General features: G+C 41.2%; 2 protein-coding genes across 2 annotated transcripts in view; one reads left to right on the top strand and one right to left on the bottom strand.

Annotated features, from left to right (window-relative positions):
- ODR4 (odr-4 GPCR localization factor homolog) overlaps positions 1-7,258 on the bottom strand; it is a 38,323-nt gene extending 31,065 nt beyond the window's left edge. The window contains exons 1-3 of the mRNA XM_073216921.1: positions 7,039-7,258; positions 4,315-4,435; positions 1,798-1,932 (exon numbers count right to left, since the gene is read on the bottom strand). Of these exons, the coding sequence (XP_073073022.1) occupies positions 1,798-1,932; positions 4,315-4,413 (234 nt within the window). The 5' untranslated portion in view covers positions 4,414-4,435; positions 7,039-7,258. The remainder of the gene's footprint in view (positions 1-1,797; positions 1,933-4,314; positions 4,436-7,038) is intronic.
- A 465-nt stretch (positions 7,259-7,723) lies between these two features.
- Positions 7,724-25,131, top strand: part of TPR (translocated promoter region, nuclear basket protein) — a 78,393-nt gene continuing 60,985 nt past the window's right edge. Inside the window, exons 1-3 of the mRNA XM_073216911.1 lie at positions 7,724-8,107; positions 21,820-21,924; positions 23,786-23,859. Coding sequence (XP_073073012.1) covers positions 7,957-8,107; positions 21,820-21,924; positions 23,786-23,859 — 330 coding nt within the window. The 5' untranslated portion in view covers positions 7,724-7,956. The remainder of the gene's footprint in view (positions 8,108-21,819; positions 21,925-23,785; positions 23,860-25,131) is intronic.

Genomic DNA, 25,131 nt, shown 5'->3' with positions numbered 1-25,131 from the left:
ACATCTTTATATTGTATATCTATACATGTATATATCATACAATTTTATAAAAGACCAAAAGCAAAATTATAGTAGATATTTTAAAACCATTGGGAATTTAAGTTTAAAATATTTAATATTTTGTTAGACAATGGTATTAAATATTTCGTTTTAATAAACTGCATACCACCCCCTCATTACAAACACATGTACATGCAGAAAGATAAACGTGTGTGTGTTTAAAAGATTTAAAGTTGATTAAAGATGGAAATAACTCCACTTCTACTTTAACACTCTTTATTAGATGACTTAATCCTTTCAACAACTTCTTTTAAGTAAATTTACTTATCATTTCCTCTCACCCATCCCCAAAACTCTTTTCTCCTGTAATGGCAATACCATCTTCCTAGATAGCCAGGTTAAAATCTCAGAAATCTTTAGTTACTCTCTCACAATATCTCTTCAGTTGCAATCTACCTGGTCACTAAAGCATCTTGATATTAGCTCTTTCTCTGAAATGTTCTACCAATCAAGTTTTAGCTCACTGCATATTAGTTTATTCTATTCACGCACTCATTTATGAAGTATTTTGGAGTTCTTCTTATAAGCCATGGAAAAACTATGCTTGGCACTGAGGATGTAACCTAAACAAAACAGACATGCACCCTGTTCTCACAAAGCATAGTCTAGTTTAGGCTCACATCATGTTTTTGAACCATCGCTGTAACAGTATGTTCGCTGTCCTGTCTCTAGTCTTTCTTCTCTCCAATTACACCATACCTAAGGCATTGAGATTTTTTTCTAAATTATTGTCAGGTCAATCATATTAACTCCTCAAAAGAGAGAGCTCTGAAAGTCTACCACAGAGCTTCGGTCTACCAAACAAACTCACTTCTTAAGATGGCACTCCAAAACCATCCATAAACTGGCCCCTTACAGTCTTATGTAAGAGAAAGAAAAGAATTCTTTTCTTTTACATATCCTGTGTTTCCATTATACTCAATTGCTCGCTATCCTAACATACTCTTAATTTCCACGCCCTTCAGTCGTTTATCCATATTGTCCTTTGTGCATTTAAGGTGTTCCCTGACTTCTACTGGCAAAGTCCTATTCATCTTTCAAGTTCAGAGCTTTCTGTGAAGCTGTTGAATCCAGCCATTGGCTATTTAATCCCTCCTTGTTCCATATTTCTAGAGCGCTTTTTCTACTTTTGTCTCATTTCTCTTGTAATTAGTTTTGGTAATAATGTCTTTCACCGTGGTGTAAATATAAACCAAAGGACATTGAAATACAAACTGAATACATTAAAAATTTTTCACCCATCATTCAATTCCCTCAATACCTAAATTAAGTCTTTAAAATAATCTCACCAGCAACTACATTACCAGTAACTAGTATTATTTTAAAGTAGGAGAAAAATTGGAAGAAAGTCAAATGACCAAAAATGGGAGGTAGGTTAAAAAATACAATGGATAAAGGTTAAAATGGAAGAACCCAGCATATAAGGTCAGAGGCGCTCAACTCAGACTGCTCGGGTTCAAACACAGTTCCGCCTCTTACTATTTAAATCTTGGGAGGGTTACTTAACTTCAAGTTCGAAAATGCTTTTTTAAAATGACACACAAGTCATCAAATAAAAAATATAGGTGTGGATGAAAAAGAGTAGAAAATTCTTCTATTTTTGATACACTATACAAGTTTTGAAAATTTAAGAATGAGTTCTCTGAAATTCTAGTCTAATAATCTGAGGATAAAGTGCTTTTACTTTGTTAGTCAATGAACACAAACTTCACTATATAAAGAAACAAATATGAAGACCTGGTTGGCATGTTCTGTGGCCCATTCTTCATCCAAGTCATTCAAGTTAGCTTTGGGGTGTTTGAGGTTCTCATCTTGTTCCTCTTTGGGTGGCGTTCTAGTGGCAAGAATCACATAATCCTTTTGTGAAGAACACTTAAAAACAAATTACAAAAGCTTGTTAGACTGGTATCTGATTGAGGAATGTAAAGCTCTTATAATGTACAAAAACTGAGTTATACATAAAGCAGCTTAAATTGTTAATACTTATATTTTAATGGATCTATAGGGAAACTAATTTTCATAGACAGCCTTACAATGCTTCCTTCACGTGTTATTTACCTTTTAATATTCTTAATATCAGCTCCTTATTATTTGGACATCCTGGATGTGAATCACATAGTCGTCCTTAAAAATGGCCTACTGGATGACTGAATGAACAGCATTTAAACTAAAAGATAATATGCTTGGTCAATTTTTTCTAGTCATATTTATTTTGTAAATAAACTGAACAGATTGGAGGGTTCAGTAAATGTAAAAACTCAGTAAAATAAAGCAGCAAATGATCGTGTGCATCTTCCTGTCATTGAAACGATGATGGTGGGGAACTTGCCCATGTGGATCCACAGAAAAACAAAGGGGCTGTGAGACACATAATGCAAGTGCTGTCAGATTTATGTTCCTCAGTTTTAATAACAGTTAAATTGCAACCAAAGGTGGGAAGTCTAAAAATAAATTTAGGGAACTTTTAACAGCTTAGTCTCATTACAGTGAAAGTTTCTTAAAGAGTAAAAATAAAGCTAAAAATATAAGTTAGCATGGTGTCATCCTCATACATGATCTCAAATTCCCACCATTAGAGTCATCCTGGAATAGAAAGGAAGAGAAATTATTCCTACACAAGTTATTTCCACCAGGTTACATTCAAATGAGCACAAGGCAAACTAGGTGCTGGTTAAGAAAGCTCTTCCTTTTCATAAAATCTATGACTTTGAAAAGAAAAAGAAACTGATCCTGAGAGTATAAAACAGGCCAGTTGTGGGGAAGGAGAGAAAAGTGAAGAACCCTGGACTACAGAGAAAAAAGAAAGATGTAGAACACTGGAAGGAATGAAAAAGCTACAGGAAAACTGGAAGGAAGGTCCTCAATTGTGGGAGACTTATTTGTTAAGATGGTGATTTTGTTGAGCCTCTAGAAACAGCCTACGCGTAGTAAGACAAGTTTGGAAGGTGGTATTTCTCCAACCTTTGACTTTTACTGATCATATCTCCATCTGACTCTACCCTTAAATTTTTAAAGAAGAAAAAAAATCCTCACATAAAAAGTTCCTAGCAAAAAGAGTCCTATATTAGATGCTAAGATCAGTTCAGACTATTGCCAAGAGAGGCAGCCTGGCAGTCTAAAGAGAGGCCTGACAGTGCTACTCTCTGGGGGAACAATGCTGGGTCTGCCCTCTATCTTACAAGTTTAAGAAATCAGATCTGTGAAAACTCGGAGTGTGAACCCGTCTCCCTGAGCTAGACTGATGTTAACTGAGCTCATTTGGAAAGATGTTAAAAACTAAGACTACCATGAAGGGCTGTGAAAACAGGAGTCATCTGGTCAGTGCATTCTTCATTAAGGAAACAACATGAGGCATCAAATCATGACAGTAGCTAGGGAATGTGAGTAGAATTGGAACAAGGAAAGTTAATTATGCAATTTGAAGGTTCTGAGGCATCATGATAAAACATCCAGAAAGAAAACCATCAAAGTAGAGCTTTATTTGCTACTAGGCCTCAAAACGAAGTGCGTGGGCCATAGTGCGTCTACCCTAAACGGACAGGTAAAGGCAGCTTATCTCTGTGCCTCTTTTTGTTTCTTTGTAGAACTCTGACCAGTCCTTCCTGCTAGTTATCACATTCTTCCTTCAATTACAATAAATCAGTGAGGGCTTCTGCTTTTTAAAGTAACTGGTCAAATTTGTTTCATTTTTTGTTCATTTTGAAGGCTTACCTCTAAGAGAGAAATAGAATTTGTCTACCTTCCAAATTTCCCCTCATCTCTTTCCCTTCCTCTCCATTGAATCAACATTAAAAACAAAAACTCAGTAAGATGGGCACTGTAAGATGTAATAAAATATATGATCACTGTTGCTACAAGTCTGATGTAGGAGAAAGTCGAAAGGGAATAAAACTGTCAAAAGCTACTTTTATAAGGAATTGGACAACCAAGAATTATAAAAATTAAAAGGGAGTACAAAACACTTGGTAAGCCAGTAAAATATGAATAATCTGGTCAGTAAATTTCTAACTTAGGGTTTCTACATTATAAATCACTTTTAGATTGTCAAAAGGGAATGTGTACTGAGTTGAGCAAACCTGGGCTAGGTTTCTCCTACTTTACCATGTTTCTTCTCAAAGATACATTTTGAATTTACTTCTTCTAAATTCCATCCCTCCATCCCCTAACCTTGAGCTTATTGTTAAATAGCATATTTTAACATTAAATAAACAGGCAATTGGCTTTATCAATAAATACACAGTAAAAGATACATACCTGTCCTACTAAAAGACCAGAGACAAAAGCCTTTCCTTGGAGATTAATGTTTGAAAAATACTGGCAAACAGTCTCTTCTACAATGTAGGTTCTTCCCATTATTGAGAATTAATTAAATGTCCTAAATTATAAGAAAAAAATAGAATTTTTAGGTAAAAATACAATTTGCAATGTTTATCTCACGGGAGTAGTACACAGAGAGAAGTACTACCCAGGTATACCCATGCTCTGAGGTCATTACAGTGTATTCTTTCTTGCAAAGTTAAAATATAGCTTCAGAATTCCCAGCACAGTGCTACAGGATATGACTGCCAATCAACCAGAGCTGACATGAAAGAGAAAAACGATTTCCTTACCAGGAACAGGGAGGGAGAAGATACTGAACTAGTGGTCAACACACCTGATGATTTAGTCTACATTTGTATCATCTTTGATGATCTATTGCTGAGTCTCAGTGTGCTTATTTCTAAAACAGGAAAGATGATCATTTCTGAGTTGCTCATTGAGAGGTAAAGAGAATCTAATTCATTTACTCAATAAGCATACTATTAAGAACTACCACGTTCGGGAATTTGTATCAGGCGGATGGCACAAGCATGAATAACATGTGACCTCTGCTCTTCAGTATCTCATAGTACAGTAAGTTATATAAGTAGATAAGCAGCAATGCAATAATAACAAGTGGTCCTACAGATTCTACTTTGTAGAAGGCATTATTCTAAGTACTTTATATATAGTAACATTTAACATTTAATATTCACAAAAAACTATGAAGTAGGTACCATTAGTATAACCCTCAGGTTTTATAATGAAGAAACTCAAACAAAGTTACGTAACTTGCCCTAGAGACAAAGCTGAAGCAAAGGTGGGGTTTAAACTCAGGCTTTAGAATTTATGCCCTTAAGTGATGTGGCTCATACTGAGGAATCACACCGGGTCTTGCAACTGAACCTTTACCAGTGGTTAACTCTAGCTCTGCTCTCTCTCTCTCCAGTTTGTGGATGAGAACCTGTATATTCCTTTTACTGTTCTATGCTCCTCTGATTTGAGTTTCTGTAGCTTAAAACCAAAGATGATGAATGAAAGAGCTAGGCGATAATGAATAACAATCTCCAGTTCATGCCCAGTGTGGGAAACAAATATAGAGAGGTGATATTCAAAAAAGCTATGAAACAGATATAAAGTGACTGTGGGAACACGGCTGCAGAATTTTAAATGGAGATCATAGTCATTTGAGTTCTGTAAAAAATTTCCATTTTATTCAGTACAAAAAGTCAAACCAACTATAGATGTGCTGGGGTGGTATATCTGACACCAGTAAACTGCCAGACATAATTATTTTGCATTAATCTAAAGTTAAAAGTTCGGAGGATTGGTTTCAGTTTGAAATGGCCTATTGGTTGTTTTTTTTTAAGGAGCCTGCTCAGTTTTGTCACAAAACACATTAAATTTCTTCCAAGCTCTTTTCCAACAACCATACAAGTAAATCAGGTTTGCACACCCTTTCTTTTCTTTTTTTTTTAGACTAAGTCTAGAACTGTCTAAATCATTAATGCCTCTATAAAGTTAAGGGCTTTCCATCTTGAATGGTGCATTAAGGTATGCATTTCTGTGTACTAAATTTTCCTCTACTTCATCATGCTATTCTACGCCTTTTCCTTCTGCCCTCAAAGTCTCAATTCTTGCAAGAAATAGCAGTGACCGTGATGAAAGCTTTGAAACATAACTTTCTAGTCTTATTTTGTCCAAGGTATCACCCACTGGCCATTTTAATGTGTAAAAAACTGAATGTAATAGAGAAAAATCTATAGTGTTATGAAATCTGGTTGAATGTCAGATTCTTCTTTAGTGATCCTTCCAAACTTTCAATTGTCACTCATCTTACTTTACAAAGGACACTACTACAAATATAGACCTTGACATATATAATTCAGTTTCTCCTGAAATGCTGTGTCAGCAGAGGCTTTGCAAATTGTCCAAGCACTGTGACTAAGACAACTCAGCCCCCTTGGATGTTGCTTTGCTAGTTACAAAATGAATAATTTGGATGACGGCAAGTCCAAAAACCTATCTAATTTTAGGATTCTGTGAGTACAGAATATCTGCATTTTCCAAATAGTAGATCAATATGATAAACTATGCACCTAGGACCTAGTACAGTACTGCGTATACCAGCAACCTTAATTAAAGTGTATATATATAAAACATCTTGGGGGAAATAGTTCATAAATGTATAAATACGTATTTTATAAAAAGTCAACCTGAAGCTCCTTACTGATAATCACAAATGACCTGTTATGGTGGGAACTGCAGGGAGGACAGTATTAGGAACACTTTACTTGGAATAAATAATTTAATACATTCTTTGGAAGAGGGACCAAACAACTGCCTACAGATTAAGCTTCTAAGTCATGGAATTACGATCTGGAAACAACTACTTGTTATGGTGTCGAGGTGAGATGTGGTTCTTAAGTAGGTGTTTAAAGACTTCTGTTACAAGTTAATTAATTCTAAAAATATAAATATAAAGTAACATTTTTTTCATTGTTCCCTTAAAACACAAAAACAAAGGCTATATACTCCTGGACTTGGGCGTGTAGTACCGAGGTGTCTGTCCGTATGTCCCCTGCACTCTGACCTTTTCTTCCTTGAAAAGGAAGCCCTCTGTGCCCAAGTGCACACAGAACCCTCGCATACAAGTATGCCACCCTTAGGCTGCCTCACCTGTACTCAGGATGTGCACGCGTGGCAGGCAAATCTGCGGAACGGGCAGTCCGCCTAAGACAGGTATTTAGATGCAAGAAGCAGCCTCCACGTTCCCCTCCGCGCCCAGTTCCACAGCCAATGAATTCATCAGGAGGCGACGGACTTCCCGCACCTCACTTCCAACTCCGAATCCAGGGTCTCCGATCCGTTGGCGCAGCGTGATGACGCAATTCGCCCCCCCCATCCTTCACCGCGTCGCCTCAGCCAAAGAGACTGCCGTCGCCACCCCGCCCCCTTCCGGGCGCCATTGAGAGCGTGGCGGTAGCCCGGCGCCTCCGTCTGACCCTGCCGGGACCGATGCCCTCTAGTGGCTCAGTGTCTAGAAGCCGCCGAGGACGACCCATGGCATCCCGGAACTTTGACGGTAAGGTCGCCCTGCTCTTCAGGGAGGGACGTGGGTTGAGTGCTCCGTGGCGCCACCTCGCGGACAGCGGTCACACGGCCGGGCAACAGAGCACCTGGGCGGAGAGAGAGGAGGAAGCCGAATGGGCGGTGCGGAACTGGGCTCTCGGGAGGGATTCAGGAAAACACTACGTTTCCCAGAGGCGTTGGAGGCTTGGAAGGGGAGCCGGAAGCCGGAGTGAGCAAACAGGGTCAGAGGCCCCCCTCGGAACTCGGTTTCCCAGGGTGCACCGCTTCCGGCGGCTGCGCGCGCACCTTGGGCGCGGGCGCTCTGGCGCGCCCTGGGCAGCCGCCAACGGGGGACTCGATTTCCCAGGGTCCCGCCGCGTGAGTCTTCGGCGGGCGAGCACGCGCGAGCCGCCGAGCGAGCTGGCAGAAGCGGCCGCCCAGGCTTCTGGGTCCCGCTGGTCTTCGCCTCTCTCCTCCATTTCTGCTCCGTTGGCCGTTGTCGCCGCAGCTCCCGGCCCGACCGACATGGCGGCCGTGTTGCAGCAAGTCCTGGAGCGCACGGAGCTGAACAAGCTGCCTAAGTCCGTCCAGAACAAACTCGAAAAGTTCCTTGCTGACCAGCAATCCGAGATCGACGGCCTGAAGGGGCGACACGAGAAATTTAAGGTGGAGAGTGGTAAGTGCGGTGCTTTTCCCGCCGTTGCTTCCGGGCCCCACTCGGGAGCGGGGTTGGTCCCCTGCACGCTCGCCCTCCGTGCACTCCACCACGGCTTCGCGTCCCCGGCTCCCTGGCACCCCAGGCCTTCCCCACCTCCCCCTGTCCCAGTTTGATCCGAAGGACCCTTTCTCTTTGTCTTTGAAATCTGAATACCCATTTAGTTCTATTTTCTTTGTAATTAGGATGGTCTCATGTAGGGACGCAACGTTGTCCAGCAAACAAATGGTGAGGATTTGGGTCTATTTTACACCGGACTCGCAAAAGTCTGCGACCCCCTAATCTCCCTAAACCTAGAATACCTTGTCTTTATGTTGCAGGTAAAATGTTAGTAATTTCCGCTCTTATTTTCTACTCACCTGCATTCAGAGGCCTTTGTCTAATTGACTACTGCGTGCACTTGTTCTGAGTATGTGTCCGTCTGGTCCGGTAACTGAACTAGGTAGGTGGCCACAAAATTGAGTAGGTGCATAAGACAGCGCTGGACAAAGTGAACGTGTAGTAAATAAGTATAAGATACCGAATTTCTCTTTAAAATAGTTGGAGATTGATAAAAAGTAATATTAAGACCTGTTTATAAATACCTAAACTGCCGGTAGTAACTTGAACATCGTGAAGTTGAAGATCGTAGTAATTACCATTAGTAAAGTTCAAAACTGTGTAGTGTATGTGTTGGTTTACCAGTTGTTTGGTGGGGGGGGGGGGGGTGGTGAGGAAGGGTTGGTACTGGCTTTTGCTAAGTTGATTGAAAATTGTGAATAACTGTTCACTGCAAAAAAACGTTATTGCCAAGCAGAATTAATGTTGAAAATAATTCTCTGAATTCCAACACTGAATGTAGTGATAAGGAAAATACTCAACACAGCCATCAAGGTCAGCAAACCTCTTTTTTCCTGCACATGCCGAAATGCCACATATCAAAATAATATAAATTGCTCCCCTTGCTTGTGCTCAGGGCTCAGACCTTGGCAGATTACTCCCCTCTGGGCCTGCTGGTGTAAAATAAAACTCCAACCCTCCAAGACCTCCGAGTGCTGCTTGGTTCTTCCGTCAGTGATCCAGTCCAGGTTTTTTCAGTACTTTCCATAACATTTGGTCCCCTGACTGGGAAACCCAACTGCATTGGCTCGTTGTTGCCACCAGTTTGGGGCAACGGCAGGGCGGTGATGGAACAGGAGATTGCAGCTGAGAAGGCGCGCCCTGCCTGACCTCTCAGCAATCTCCTGCCCAGTCGCCCTGGGCCAGCCCCATTCTGCTGTTCCCGCCAGACTCAGGGAGGCTTGGCAGGTGAGGACCTGGTTCCGGACATCAAATCCAGTAAGGCCCTGGGGCCCCTGACTCAGCCAGTCCCACCTGTTGGGGTGGAAGGGGAGCCTGATCACCTCCCGGAGACTTCTTAGAAGTCTCACAGGTAGACATTCTGGGGCCGGGGGCGGGGGGAATGTTTGAACTCTGGTCTGAGTGTGCAAGGTGGCTGAAGTCATCCAGTCTGCACTGAATCTGTGATTCCATAGCCTGCACTATAGAATCTGAGTGGGCTGTTTGCTGCATTCACAGTCAGCCGTCATGACATAACAGTGATTCAACTTCGGGTGACCTGGCCTGGGATTTATATGGGTGCACCTTAGCTAAGGCTGGCCAAAGTCTCCAAGAGGAGCACGGATGGGCATCTGACTGGTCTCCTCTCTAGAAGAGGCACCCCTCCCTTGTCTGTTGTCAGGGCACCATCCATGGACATGTCATAGGGTCAGGGCACAGTTAACCCACAGTCCTTGACCCTATGATCAAGAATTTCAGAAAGGGATTTTCAGAAAACTACAGAGTAAATTTAACTCCTGGCAGGTTGAAAATGCTGTGTTAATCTGTATTGCCCACCTTTAGTGTAGGGTGGCTTCCAGAAGGAACCCTAGATGTCCCAACAATCCGCTGAGCCTGGCGGGTCATCCCTAGAGATCCAGGTCATCCTAACCAGTTCCCATGCATTGACTCCTGGTTAGGAGTTGCCCAGACTCTTCCCCCCACTTGGGTGCGATTCACTTGCAACAGGCGGGGACAGGATAAGTTAGTTGCCTCAACAAAGAAGCCTGCAAAGAATCAGCAGGAGCCTAAGCCTCCACAAATTCTTGCTGGTAACTCAGAGGAAAAGCCACCTTATGTGCCTCCAAGTTCGTCAGCACCCAGCCCCCTGGTCCCAGACACCCTGCCACCATCAGCTTCCCTGCCAACTCCAGAACCAGTGGACCCACTCTCCCCTGGACCAGCAGCCAGACTGTGCCCTCGGCCAGGAGCAGGCACCCTCTAGATGCTGGTGCAAGAGACACGGGAGCCTGAAAGGCATAATAAAGATGGGACCATCCAGCCCGGCCAGTCCAAGTTTTACTATCAACCCTTCTCCCCGACTAACCTCCCCAATTAAAAACACAATACCCCGTCAGAAAAGCCACAAGCCCTGGTTGATCTTATGAAATCCCTCTTCCAAACCCATCAGCTGACCTGGAAAGACTGCCAACAGCTTCTCTACACCCTGTTCACAATGGAAGAGAGAAGGCAGCTGGGGTCCTTGATTGGGGTGTATGGGTTGAAATCGCTGTCCCCGAGGAGCACCCCGAGTGTGACTTCATCACCCCTTAGGAACAGCACCAGATCTGCTGATATCAGGATGCCCTCCTCCTGGGGATCAAAGCCAGGTCCTGATCACTCAACAACCAGGAGAGGCTCCTGGGCACTATTAAGAAAGACTGTGAAGCTTACCACATCTGCACCCGCTTCAATCCTGAGTTACCAGGGAGTCAACAAATGGTCAACACCTCATTCATAGGTCAAGCCGCCCCAGACATCAGACAAAAGCTCCAAAAACTTAAAGGCTTTGCCGGGATAAATATCACTCAACTGATTAAAATTGCCAACAAAGTATATCTAAACAGAAGAAAAAAGCCAACAGAGAGGCTGAAAGAAAAATAAAGAAAAAGGCCAGCTTCCTGCCAGCTGCCCTAAAAGAAAAGAGAGATGACCAAAAGGCAGAAAAAGGTTGGCCACCAAGAGCGGGGAAGCCTCAGACGCCCCTAGCTAGGGACCAGTGTGCTTAATGTGAAGAGAAGGGGCACTGGACGAACAAAAGCCCCGAAGCCTGGTCGCTGCTGGGAGGAGCCTCCCAGGCAAAGGCTCACTGGCCTGGCAGGAACAGACTCAGATCAACAAAGACCAGGCTCTCTCACGCTTGGCCCCCATGAGCCCACAGCCAAATGAAAGTGGGTGGACAACAGACAACCTTTATGGCTGACACAGGGGCAGAATACTGTGGTCACCCTCCCTGCAACTCCCTTCAGTAAAAAGACTGCAACTATTCTCAGAGCCACTGGAACATAAGCAGTCCAGCAACACTTTTGCCAAGCCCGCCAATGTGAACTTGGAAGTCACAAAGCCCAACGTAAGTTTCTCTACCTGCCTGAGTGTCCCATTCCCCTTCTCAGCCAAGATATGCTCTCAAAGCTCAGAGCCTCAGTAACTTTTGAATCAACTGGATACACCAGCCTCAAACTAACCCAGACCAAGAAGAGCCAGGGTCCTGTGTACTGGCAATAACCACACCCAGGGAAGAGGAGTGGAGGCTACTCTGTGCCCAGACCTGCTCAAGTAGCCCACCTGAATTCAGAGCCACCTTCCCCTCGGTATGGGCTGAAGACAACCCACCTGGACTTGTTCATAATCGAGCTCCTGTCATTATAAAATTGACTCTGGGGGCCCAACCACAAAGACAGCAGCAGTAACCCCTCTCACAAGAGGCAAGGGCAGGCAACCAGGAACACCTGATCAGTCTCAAAGAGGCAGGCATTCTAACAGAGTGTCAGTCGCCCTGGAACACCCTGCTTCTACCAGTCAAAAAGCCAGGAGGAGGGTACCAGCCTGTTCAAGACCTGCGAGCCATTAACAAAGTGACTGTTTCCTTACACCCGGTGGTCCCAACCCTGTACAGCCTCCTCAGCCAAATTCCGGAGTCTGCCAAATGGTTCACTTGCCTAGACTTAAAGATGCCTTTTTCTGCCTCTGGCTGGCCCCACAAAGCCAGCTCTTGTTTGCCTTTGAATGGATTGAACTGCATACAGGGCGGCAGATGGAATCAACGTGTACGCAGCTTCCACAAGGGTTTGAGAACTCACCCACTCTAGAGGCATTGGCTGCAGACCTTGCCAGCTTTCTGAGGGAAGCCACGCACTGTGCCCTCCTGCAATATGTAGATGACCTCCTTGCCAGTGACACCCAGGAAAATTGTGCAAAAGGCACAAAGGCCCTTCTGCAACTCCTGTCAGACTCAGGATATCAAGCCTCATAAAAAAAGGACACAAATCTTCCAGCAGCAAGTCCAGTACTTGAGCTTCCTCCTCACCCAGGGAGAAAGGGCTCTAGGGCCGGAGAAGAAAAAGGTCATTAACTCCTTAGCCCAGCCCTAGATGAAAAAAAGCATATGAAAGTTCCTGAGGGCTGCCAGGTTCTGCAAAATCTGGATTCCCAGATTCTCGGCAATGGCAGAACCCCTCTACAGCCTCCTGGGAGTGGGGGCCATACCGAGAACCCCGTCTAAACAAAAGAGGCAAAAGCCATCTTCCTGGAAATAAAGGCTGCTTCAGAACAGGCACCAGCCCTAGGCCTGCCAGATACAGAAAAGCCCTTCAGTCTCCTCATACATGAAAAAAAAGTAGCCCCCAAAGTTCTCACATAAACTGTTAGGCCCTGGCAGCGGCCGGTTGCATACCTTGTTAGAATAAAAAAACCAAAAAACTAAACCCGATTGAGGCAGGGTGGCCACCCTGCCTCAGGACACTGTCAACCACAGCTCTATTCATTAAAAAAGCAGATAAACTTACTCTGGGACAAAAAAGTAAATGTCAAGGGCCCCCATACTGTTGTGTCCCTCTGAAACACACAGAGACACCGATTGCTCTCCAACTCTTCAACTGGCACAATACAAAAACTCAAGGCTGTCTGGCTCCCAAAAGAAGTAGCAATTTTGCATTGCAAAGAACACCAAAAGGAAGACAACCCTATAACACAAGGGAACCAGCTGGCAGATAAGACAGCTACAACAGCAGCCAATACAAACAAATAAACCTCCATACCTCACCATGGCCCTGACGCACCCAGTGGAGGCCCCTTTATCCAAGTACACTGAAAAAGGGTAGGACTGGACCATGGCTGAAGGAGCCACCCTAACAAAAAAAAAAAAAAAATGATGGATGCTGCCTGATAGATACATCTTTGTCCCACCTGCAACCGGAAGGCATCTAGTTGGCAAATACCATCAGCTCACCCACCTAAGAAAAACTGCATTAGAAGCCTTCCTCAAAAACCAATACTGACCTGCCTTTGTCGCAAATGCAGTGCAGATTAACTAAATCTCTCAACCTTACCTGGAAACTCCACACTGCATACAGGCCACAAAGTTCAGGGGAAGTAGAGTGAATGAATCACACCCTCAGAACAACCCTAGCTAAATTTTGCCAAGAAACGGGCCTCCTGTGGCCAGACCTACTGCCCCTGGCTCTCCTGCATGCTCGCTGCACACCTGGGACTCAAGGCTTTTTCCCTTCTGAATTAGTGTACAGACACCCTCCCCCGTGTCTAGGAAGCCTCCCAGGGAACCTACACCAGGTAGAAAATAAGGCTTTGTGCCAAGCCTCAAGAGCCACCCTAAATAAGCTGCAGGAATATACCATAGAAAGCCCTGATCTCCTTAGGGACCCCAGTACATTCCTTCCAGGCTGGGGACTCAGTCTGGGTCAAAAATTGAAAAAGGGACCCCCTCAAAACTCAGTGAACTGGCCCCCACATTGTTGTTCTTACCACTCCTACTGCCCTTAAGGTTACAGGCATCACTCCATGAGTCCATCATTCCACAGTAAAAAGAGCCCATAATCTGGACAAAGAAATACATCAGTAGAAGGCCTAGCCAGGCCTCCAGATCCTCTCCACCTCCGCATCTGATGATTACCCTCTCTGACTAATGAACACCTGCATGCCGTGGATCCTGGCCCTCACCGGAATAGAATCTCTCATCCTGGGCATTAAACTCTGCTACTGCCCCCTCTGTCTAAACTGTTCCTCAAAAAGTTGCCCTTTCTGTTGTCTATTGGGTAATCGTTAAGTTGTTGTGCTTACCTGTCTTTCCTAGCTGAACTCAAGTCTCAGCCTGCATTTCCAAAGTACCTCTCTATAATGTTACTTCTATCAAATTAACTGTACAAAGCTATAAAGTGCATGATCATCACCCAAGGGAGCTGCCCTCAGTGGCCCTACACCTTTAACACCTGTCCTCTCACACTCAAATAAGCCAGCCTGAGTGTAATGCTCAGCTGCATAAGAATGAAGTAAGATTGAGAAAAACTGGGTATTTTTTGTTAAGCACAGGTTTATCAGGAGTCTGAAGGACTCATTTCAACTTGTACACACAAGGCCCATACAGACAAATGCATAAAAACGTAATCATTTATATTCTTCACAAAGTACTCAGGACTTCAATGAAAAGTCACAAGGAAAAAACTACTAGCTCAAAGGAATTAAAAGTATAAATGCAAGCCATTATAACCTTTTCATAAGCCAAAAAGATGATGCCCCCTAAAATGAAGTGTTTAAAGGGGCATCAGAGGGGGGAGTGATAAGGGAAATATTCAACACAGCCGTCAAGGTAAGCAAACCTCTTTTTTCCTGCAGTTGGCAAAGCACCCCCAGCTCCCTCCCCTCTCCAGGTTCCTCTTTTGCCCTGCACATGCCGAAATGCCACATATCAAAATAATATAAATTGCTTCCCTTGCTTGTACTCAGGGCTCAGACCTTGGCAGATTACCCCCCCTCTGGGCCCGCCAGTGTAAAATAAACCTCAAAACTCCAAGAACTCCGAGTGCCACTTGGTTCTTCCGTTAGTGATCCAGTCCACGTTTTCCAGTATTTTCCATAACAATAGTACACTTCATTCTTTTTTTAATTTATTTTCATTTTTTATTAAGGTACCATTGATACACCCTCTTATGAAGGTTTCACAAGGAAAACAATGTGGTTACTACATTCACCTTTACTGTCGAGTCCCCACACATACCCCATTGCAGTCACTGTCCATCAATGTACTAAGATGCCACAGAGTCCCTACGTGTCTTCTCTGTGCTACACTGTCTTCCCTGAGATGCCACACACACCATGTGCACTAATCATGCACAATTCCCTTCTCCTCTCCCCACCTACCCTCCCCTCCCCATCCCCTTTCATAACCACTAGTCCCTTCTTGGAGTCTGTGAGTCCCCTGCTGATTGGTTCCTTCAGGTTTGCTTCCTTGTTATACTCCACAAATGAGGGAAGTCACTTGGTATTTGTCTTTCTTCACCTGACTTATTTCACTGAGCATAATACCCTCTAGCTCCATCCATGTTGTTGCAAATGGTAGAATTTGTTTCTTAATGGCTGGATAGTATTCCATTGTGTGTATGTACCACTTCCTTATCCATTCATCTACTGATGGACACTCAGGTTGCTTCCCCTATCTTGGCTACTGTAAATAGTGCTGCAGTAAACATAGGGGTGCATGTGTCCTTCTGAATCTGAGAACTTGTTTTCTTTGGGTAGATTCCTAGGAGTGGAATTACTGGGTCAAATGATATTTTAGTTTTTTGAGGAACCCCATATTGCTTTCCACAATGATTAAACTTTACATTCCTACCAGCAGTATAGACGGTTCCGCTTTCTCCATATCCTCGCCAGCGTTTGTTGTTGCTATTCTCTTTCATGCTGGCCATCCTAACTGGTGTGAGGTGATATCTCCTTGTGGTTTTAATTTGCATTTCCCTGATAATTAGCAACGTGGAGCATCTTTTCATGTGCCTGTTGGCCATCTGAATTTCTTCTTTGGAGAATTGTCTGTTCATATCCTCTGCCCATTTTTTAATTGGGTTATTTGCCTATTGGGTGTTGAGGCATGTGAATTCTTTATATATTTTAGATGTTAACCCCTTGTCAGATATGTCATTTACAAATATATTCTCCCATACTGTAGGATGCCTTTTTGTTCTGCTGATGGTGTCCTTTGCTGTACAGAAGCTTTTTAGCATGATGTAGTCCCATTTGTTCATTTTTTATTTTGTTTCTCTTGCCCGAGGATATGTGTTCAGGAAAAAGTTGCTCTTGTTGATATTCAAGAAATGTTTGCCTATGTTGTCTTCTTAGAGTTTTATGGTTGCGTGACTTACATTCAGGTCTTTGATGCATTTTGAGTTTACTGTTGTGTATGGGGTCAGACAATAATCCACTTTCATTCTCCTGCATGTAGCTGTCCGGTTTTGCCAACACCAGTTGTTGAAGAGGCTGTCATTTCCCCATTGTATATACATGGCTTCTTTATTGTATATTAATTGACCATTTATGCTTGGGTTTATATCAGGGCTCTCTTGTCTGTTCCACTGGTCGATGGGTCTGTTCTTGTGCCAGTACCAAATTGTTTCGATTACTGTGGCTTTGTAGTAGAGCTTGAGGTTGGGAAGCATAATCCCCCCAGCTTTATTCTTCCTTCTCAGGATTGCTTTGGCTATTTGGGGTCTTTTGTTGTTGCATATGAATTTTAGAACTATTTGCTCTAGTTCATTGAATAATGCTGTTGGTATTTTGATAGGGATTGCATTGAATCTGTAGATTGCTTTAGGCACGACGGCATTTTGACAATATTAATTCTTCCTGTCCATGAGCACAGGATGTGTTTCCATTTATTGATATCTTCTTTAATTTCCCTCATGAGTGCCTTGTAGTTTTCAGGGTATAGGTCTTTCACTTCCTTTGTTAGATTTATTTCTAGGTATTTTATTCTTTTTGATGCAATTGTGAATGGAATTGTTTTCCTGGTTTCTCTTTTCTGCTAGCTCGTCGTTAGTGTATAGGAATGCAACACATTTTTGTGTTTTAATTTTGTATCCTGTGACTTTGCTGAATTCAAATATTAGATCTAGTAGTTTTGGAGTGGATTCTTTAGGGTTTTTTATGTACAGTGACATGTCATTTGCAAACAGGGACAGTTTAACTTCTTCCTCACCAATCTGGATGCCTTTTATTTCTTTGTGTTGTCTGATTGCCATGGCTAGGACCTCCAGAAATATGCTGAATAAAAGTGGGGAGAGTGGGCAACCTTGTCTTGTCCCCGATCTTAAAGGAAAAGCTTTCAGCCTCTCGCTGTTAAGTATGATATTGGCTGTGGGTTTGTCATATATGGCCTTTATTATGTTGAGGTACTTGCCCTCTATACCAGTTTTGTTGAGATTTTTTATCATGAATGGATGCTGAATTTTATCAAATGCTTTTTCAGCATCTATGGAGATGATCATGTGGTTTTTGTCCTTTTTGTTGATGTGGACAATGGTGATGGATTTTCGTATGTTGTATCAACCTTGCATACCTGGAATAAATCCTTCTTGATCATGATGGATGATCTTTTTGATGTATTTTTTAATTTGGTTTGCTAATATTTAGTTCAGTATTTTTGCATCTGTGTTCTATGTTCATGAGGGATATTGGTCTGTAATTTTCTTTTTTTGTGGTGTCTGCCTGTTTCTGGTATTAGAGTGATGCTGGCCACGTAGAATGAGTTTGGGAGTCCTCCTCTTCTACTTTTTGGAAAACTTTACTGAAGATGGGTATTAGGTCTTCACTAAATGTTTGATAAAATTCAGCAGTGAAACCATCTAGTCCAGAGATTTTGTTCTTAGGTACCCTTTTCATTACCAGTTCAATTTTGTCTATTCAGGTTTTCTGTTTCTTCCTGGGTCAGCCTTGGAAGGTTGTATTTTTCTAGAAAGTTGTCCATTTCTTCTAGGTTATCCAGTTTGTTAGCATATAATTTTTCATAGTATTCTTTCATAATTCTTTGTATTTCTGTGGTATCTGTAGTGATTTTTCCTTTCTCATTTCTGATTCTGTTTATGTGTGTAGACTGTCTTCTTGATCAGTCTGACTAGGTATTTATCTATTTTATTTTCTCAAAGGACCAGCTCCTGCTTTAATTGATTCTTTCTATTGTTTTATTCTTCTCGATTTTATATAATTCTGGTCTAATCTTTATTATGTCCCTCCTTCTACTGACATTGGGCCTCATTTGTTCTTTTTCTAGTTTTGTTAATTATGAGTTTAGACTGTTCTTTTGGGATTGTTCTTCTTTCCTAAGGTAGACCTGGATTGCAATATACTTCCCTCTTAGCATGGCCTTTGCTGTGTCCCACAGATTTTTACAGTGTTTAATTATTGGTTGTCATTTGTCCCCATATATTGCTTGATCTCTGTTATTAATGACAGACAGGTCATTGATCCACTGATTATTAGGAGCATGTTGTTATGGCTCCATGTGTTTGTGGGCTTTTTCATTATCTTTGCATAATTTATTTCTAATTGCATCCCTTTGGGGTCTGAGAAGCTGGTTGGAACAATCTTAATCTTTTTTAATTTACAGAGTCTTATTTTTGGCCTAGTATACAATCTATTCTTGAAAATGTTCCATGTGCACTTGAGAAGAATATATATCCTGTTGCTTTTGGATGGAATATTCTGTAGATGTCCGTTAGGTCCATCTGTTCTAATGTGTTGTTCAGTGCCTCTGTCTCCTTACTTATTTTCTGTATGGTTGAACTGTCCTTTGAGTGGTGTGTTGAAGTCCGCTAAAATGAATGCATTGTATTCTTTTTCCCCCTTTAATTCTGTTAGTATTTGTTTCACAATATGTAGGTGATCCTGTGTTGGGTGCATAGATATTTATAATGGTTATATCCTCTTGTTGGACTGACCCCTTTATCATTATGTAATGTTCTTCTTTGTCTTGTTACTTTCTTTGTTTTGAAGTCTATTTCGTCTGATACAAGTACTGCAACACCTGCTTTTTTTCCCTATTAGTTGCATGAAATATCTTTTTCCATCCCTATACTTTTGGTCAGTTTATGTCTTTGGGTTTCAAGTGAGTCTCTTGTATGCCACGTATAGATGGGTCTTGCTTTTTTATTCATTCAGTGACTATGTCTTTTGTTTGGTGCGTTCAGACCATTCACATTTAGGGTGATTATCGATAGGTATGTACTTATTGCCATTGCAGGCTTAGATTCGTGGTTACAAAGGTTCAAGGGTAATTCCCTTACTATGTAAGTCTAATTTAACTCACATAGTATGCTATTACAAACACAACCTAAAGGGTTTTTTTTCCTCCTCCATTCTTTATATATTGAGTATCATATTCTGTACTCTTTGTCTATCCCTTGACTGACTTTGGGGTTAGTTGATTTGATTTAGCGTCTGCTTAGTAATTATCTACTTTCTTTACTGTGGTTTTATTTCCTCTGGTGACAGCTATTTAACCTTAGGAACAGTTCCATCTATAGCAGTCCCTCCAAAATACTGTAGAGGTGGTTTGTGGGAGGTAAATTCTCTCAGCTTTTGCTTATCTGGAAATTGTTTAATCCCTCCTTCAAATTTAAATGATAATCTTGCCGCGTAGAGTATTCTTGGTTCGAGGCCCTTCTGCTTCATTGCATTAAATATACATGCCACTCCCTTCTGTCCTGTAAGGTTTCTGCTGAGAAGTCTGATGATAGCCTGATGGGTTTTCCTTTGTATGTGATCTTATTTCTCTCTCTGGCTGCTTTTAATAGTCTGTCCTTATCTTTGATCTTTGCCATTTTAATTATTATATGTCTTGGTGTTGTCCTCCTTGAGTCCCTTGTGTTGGGAGATCTCTCCCTTTTTCTCTCTCTTTTTCTCTGTCTTCTTCTGGTACCCCTATAATAAGATACTGTTCCATTTGGATTGGTCACACAGTTCTCTCAGTATTCTTTCATTCCTAGAGATCCTTTTTTTTCTCTGTGCCTCAGCTTCTTTGTATTCTGCTTCCCTAGTCTCTATTTCATTTATTGTCTCCTCCATAGTATCTAATCTGCTTTTAATGCCCTCTATTGTGCTCTTCAACAATTGGATCTCGACCCTAAATTCACTCCTGAGTTCTTGAATATTTTTCTGTACCTCCATGAGCATGTTTATGATTTTTATCTTGAAATCTCTTTGAGGAAGATTTATTAATTCAGTCTCACTCGGTCCTTTCTCTGGTGTTGAGATTTTGTTTTGAACCAGGTTCCTTTGATGTTTCGTATTTGTATGTGGTGCCCTCTAGTGCCCAGAAGCTCTACTCTCCAGAGCTGCTCAGCCCCTGGAGCGATGTCAGGGGTCGCAGGGGAGCAGCGCTGGTGCCTCAGGAGAGGAAAGAGCTGTTTCCTGCTTCTCGGCTGCTGTGCCTGTCTCCAGTGTCAGAACCAGTGGGCTTAGCACAAAGATGTAAGCCTCTGTGCTTCGCATTTGTAGCTGCCATAGGCAGGGCCTCCCTCTGGCTGGCCTGACACCAGTGCGGGGCCTGCCATTTTGTGAGCCAGTGCCAGCAGGCCAGGAGGAAGGTGCAGCAGGCTGTGTACCACAGTGGGAGGCTTTGGAGCTGAATAGCCAGCCAGGGCGATGGAGCGCCAGAAGCTCCTGAAAGTTCCCAACCTGCTGGGCAGAGTGTGCCCGGACAATTTTGTCCACCTATCCTTTCTTCTGAGCAGCAAGCTCTGTGCAATCCTTGCTCCTTTAGTAGCCCTCTTGCTGTTAGGAAGTCTCTCAGACTTACTTTGTCCCAGAGCAGCTCCATGTGGATCCCTGTTTTCTACAAATGGCTGGAATCTCATTCTCTCCAAGTATTCTGTCTTAGCTTTCCAACCCCACTAATCTCCAGAGCACCATGCAATGTAGGTTCGTGCTCCCAAAGCAGATCTCCGGCCTGGGTGTTCAGCAGTCGCAGGCTTCCACCCCTCCCTGCTCTGTTTCTCTTTCTCCTGCGGGTGTGCTGGGCTGTGGGAAGGGCTTGGGTCCCATCGGATCAAGGCTTTGGTACATTACCCTGTTACATGAGGTCTGCTCTTTGCTCCAGGTGTATGCAGTCTGGCACAGCCTTCTTTCCTGTTGCTCTTTTAGGATTAGTTGTATTGACGATATTTTCATGTTGTATGCGGTTTTGGGAGGAGTTGTCTGTCTCGCCTCTCATGCCGCCATCTTTAATCCTAGCCAGCACACTTCATTCTGTTCATTAGTGTGCATGATAAATATTGAATGTCTTGTGTGTACCTGATACTGTGCTAAACAGTACAAACAGTCCCTGTGAGAAGTTAACACTGACTTACATAAATTTATGAACTTTATACTTTTCGGTACTATTGTGGCTATTTTAACTCAAACATTTTAAAGCAAAGTAGTCCTTTATCTAAATTTTTTCTCCATTTCATGAGGGGTTTTTTTTTAGTCTGCTTTATGGTAAGAAGCCCCTGATGTGTGGAGAAATTACTAAGATAAGACATGCCACCTGCTTTGAAAAAGTTGATAACCTTGTGGGATAGACAGACAATTTGTAAAAACCCCTTGAGGTGTTATGTTCTTTTGTCAGATACGTGTAAGTCAGTTGAAAATTTTAAACTCTTTTTCAGGGCTTGCTCTAGTTATCTTTACTCAGATTCTCTTATATTTAGAGTACAATTCCAATACTATGTTTTAAGTATTTAAATCAAGGTAATTTTTTAGGAAGTAGCAATGTTAACAATATGTGTACATATGTGTTTGATTTTATTTTTTTCCTCAATGCTCTTCTTTAGAACAACAGTACTTCGAGATAGAGAAGAGGCTGTCCCACAGTCAGGAGAGACTTGTGAATGAAACCCGAGAGTGCCAAAGCTTACGGCTTGAGCTAGAGAAGCTCAGTAAGTGTTCAGTTACATCTTTATGATATTCTTGGAGTATTAAGATCTTCAGACACTCTTATGAAAATACTGATTACATAACATTTTTCTCCTGTGGTAATATTTTTATTTTTACCTTAGTGGTAAAGACTTATAAGAACCTGGGGTTTATTGATCAGGAAGCCTGGGTTGTAATTCTGCCTGCTTAAAAGCTCTTTTGCCATATGTAAATCATAACAGTATCTGATTGTTGTTTATAGTCTAGAACTGCATACCCATCTACTTATACAGCTGTGTGGGTCAAAAGAGGTGTTTGAAAGCATTTTGAAAAGGCTGAATCTTTATGAGACTGAAAAATTAAAGAGAGTGACCTATTTTGTATTGTTGAAAAATTAAAATTATTTCCATTATATATGTTCTAAGCCTCATTATAAATATTTATGAATCTCAGGATGATACATCCTCTTTGTATTTTATTTTTATTTCTATCTAGTTTTTGTGAAAGATTAGTAACTTCCTTCTTGGTTAATTTTCTTATATCAAGTCCAAGTAAGTACACAAGATCTTTTTTAAACATCCTGACATTTCTTGGGGGAGTGATGTACATTACATGCTTTGTTTGTAATAGAAGAAAACAGATGTCAGGAAAGAGCTTTGTAGAGCAAGGGCAAGATATTTGTTATTAGATATAGCTGGATTTTAGTTAGGGAACACAGGAAGCTAAGAGAATGGTTAAAACGTCAGCCTTTCTTAGCAGGGCCCGTGCCCGTCAGCTATTTGTTTGGGTCATAACTTTTTCAGCAAATTTTGGCACACCTTATTTTTATAACATAACAATTAAAACAGTTATGTGGAACGGTGTGTATCCCTGTGTAACGAGGACACATACTTACTGACTAACTAGGTCCGGTTTCTGCCTGGCATAGTAAAAATGCCTGTGGAGCTGTGGTGCTAAAAAATTTCAGGAAAATGACTGTTTACAGCTTCTTTTTCAAAATGTGAAAAAGGGAGGGAGAGAAGGGGAAGGTGGGAATAAACTTAAGACAGACATGTGGTATGCCTTCCTAGGATATACAGCTATGCTTGTATTTTTTAGTTTATCATTCAGATCTGTAAGTTTGGGATGCAATACATAACATTAAAGCAAAACAGAAAATTTCGACTAATATAGCAGAGTTTTTTTTCTTTTAATGAGCCAGTTTTAAATGAATTTAAGATTGGAAGTATACTATATTTGCACATTAAATTGCTAGGATATAATATAGATGTGTTTTAGTGGAAGAAAGTTTCAAAAAGCATATGCTCTTGCTAATTAATCTGCATGTGTTCAGAAGAGAAGCTGCATAAGGGGATAGTCCATTGTGAGTGGAGATTATGAGATTGATAATTCAATATCAAGCATAACTTTTTTCTGTATGTTAAAAGCTCTCTTTAGAGCGACAGATATCCTAAATCAAAAGAATCTTTATTGTTATTTGCTCTGTTTACATTTTATGCAGTTTGTTATTTACTCTCTTGATCTTTTCTCTTTCTGTTCATTTTTTTTATTTATAATTATTGTTCACTGTTTTTAATGGTTGACTTAGAAGATGTCATTGGAAAATAAGGAAAATGATCATTGTGTTTTTTTTTTTTTCATATAAACGTTGGCTAGAAAGATCACAAATGTGATTTTGGAGACAGGATGGTATATTTAAAAATCTGGTATAGAAATATAGTTCATTTGGATTATTCATGAATTTGGAATGCAGTGTTGTACAACTCAGCCTTTCTGAGACTCAGTTTCTCAATTTTAAAACGTGTATGGGTAGCAGTTGGGTAAAGATTGTCCTTGCAAGTCTTAGGCTTATGTGTCTATGTTCATACAATTCCTTTCATCCAGACAGTCAACTGAAGGGACTAACTGAAAAAAACAAAGAGCTTGAAGTTTCTCGCGATCACAGTGCTGCCCTTCAGGTAAAGGTTATTCCTATGAATAAAAATAATTGTAAACATGACACTTGAGGAAGTTTTCTATTCTGATTGTGCTTATTAGTTATTTAGTCAACAGGAAGATGAAACATGTTATATTAGAAGCTACTAAGAAAAACACACATAAATTCCTTAATTGGACCTTTTTATGTTTTACTGATTGGGGATTCCTTTTACTCATTAGAATATATTGGCAGTTGATTTTTTTTAAAACTTGCTTTTAACTCTGTAGTTCTTAAGTTGTGATTTCTTTAAAAATTCCCATTATAAGTAAAGTGCCACAGAACTCTAAGTAGGATAGACATTCATAGATCCATTTATCCATCTACCCACTCACTCACTCATCTATCTACCTTCCTTCCTTTTAAAAATTACCTATGTAATGCTTAACTATTGCCTAGCTATTATGTCAAGTATTGTGAGACAGTTGGAGATACGGGTAAATCCACATTAGAAATGATTTCCTTAGAGTAGTGAAAAGAAAAGCAAATTGAATATAAACACGAGGATTGCTGACCAGTTTGTTTAATGAAGTGGTCATACCCAGTGATTCTTCAACCAGGTAAACTTGATAGACTCTTGCCATTGCCTTTTTAAAATTTCCATTTGATTTGAGATTAAAAGATAATTGATATATAAAAGCTACTTTTAATGGGAAAGAGTGATAGACTTAACCCAATAGAAATTTTAAATTCTCTACATGAAAAGAACTAAATGCAAATAAACCATTGAAAGTATTTTTCCGAAAAAAGTGACTATATCCTTAATATATGACTACATTCAAATTATAAGGAAAATCATTCAAAGGGTAAATGGGCAAAAGAATTTTAAAACCAAATAAAACAGGAAACTGTACAAATGACCAATGGCAATATGAAATGTTGCTCTACTTCACTTGTAACCAGAAAACTGCATATGAAACAACAGTAATCATTTGTCACCTTTCAGTGTTAACGTTGATTTCTTTCTCTTTCTTTTTTTTTACATAATCTTCAGTTCTGGCTGGCTTGAGGTTGGCAGTATGACTCAGAAGAAAAGCATTGCCATTTGCCATTGTCTTGCTGCAATGCAGTTTGACAAACTATATTAAGGGTTTTAAGAAATTTCATTTCTAGGAATCTTTCTTGAGAAATAATTTGAACCAAGGTATAAATATTCACTGAAATTTTACTTAATGACAGCAAAAAATTGGAAGTCTGTTTAAGTAATTAGGACCTTTCCAAGGGATAAAAAGTGACATGGGAAATTTTTTCATGA

Source organism: Manis javanica, chromosome 11, assembly GCF_040802235.1.
Source record: "Manis javanica isolate MJ-LG chromosome 11, MJ_LKY, whole genome shotgun sequence".
Classification (NCBI taxonomy): domain Eukaryota; kingdom Metazoa; phylum Chordata; class Mammalia; order Pholidota; family Manidae; genus Manis; species Manis javanica.
Note: the sequence above shows the minus strand (reverse complement) of the source record. Positions and strands in the feature narration are given on the sequence as shown.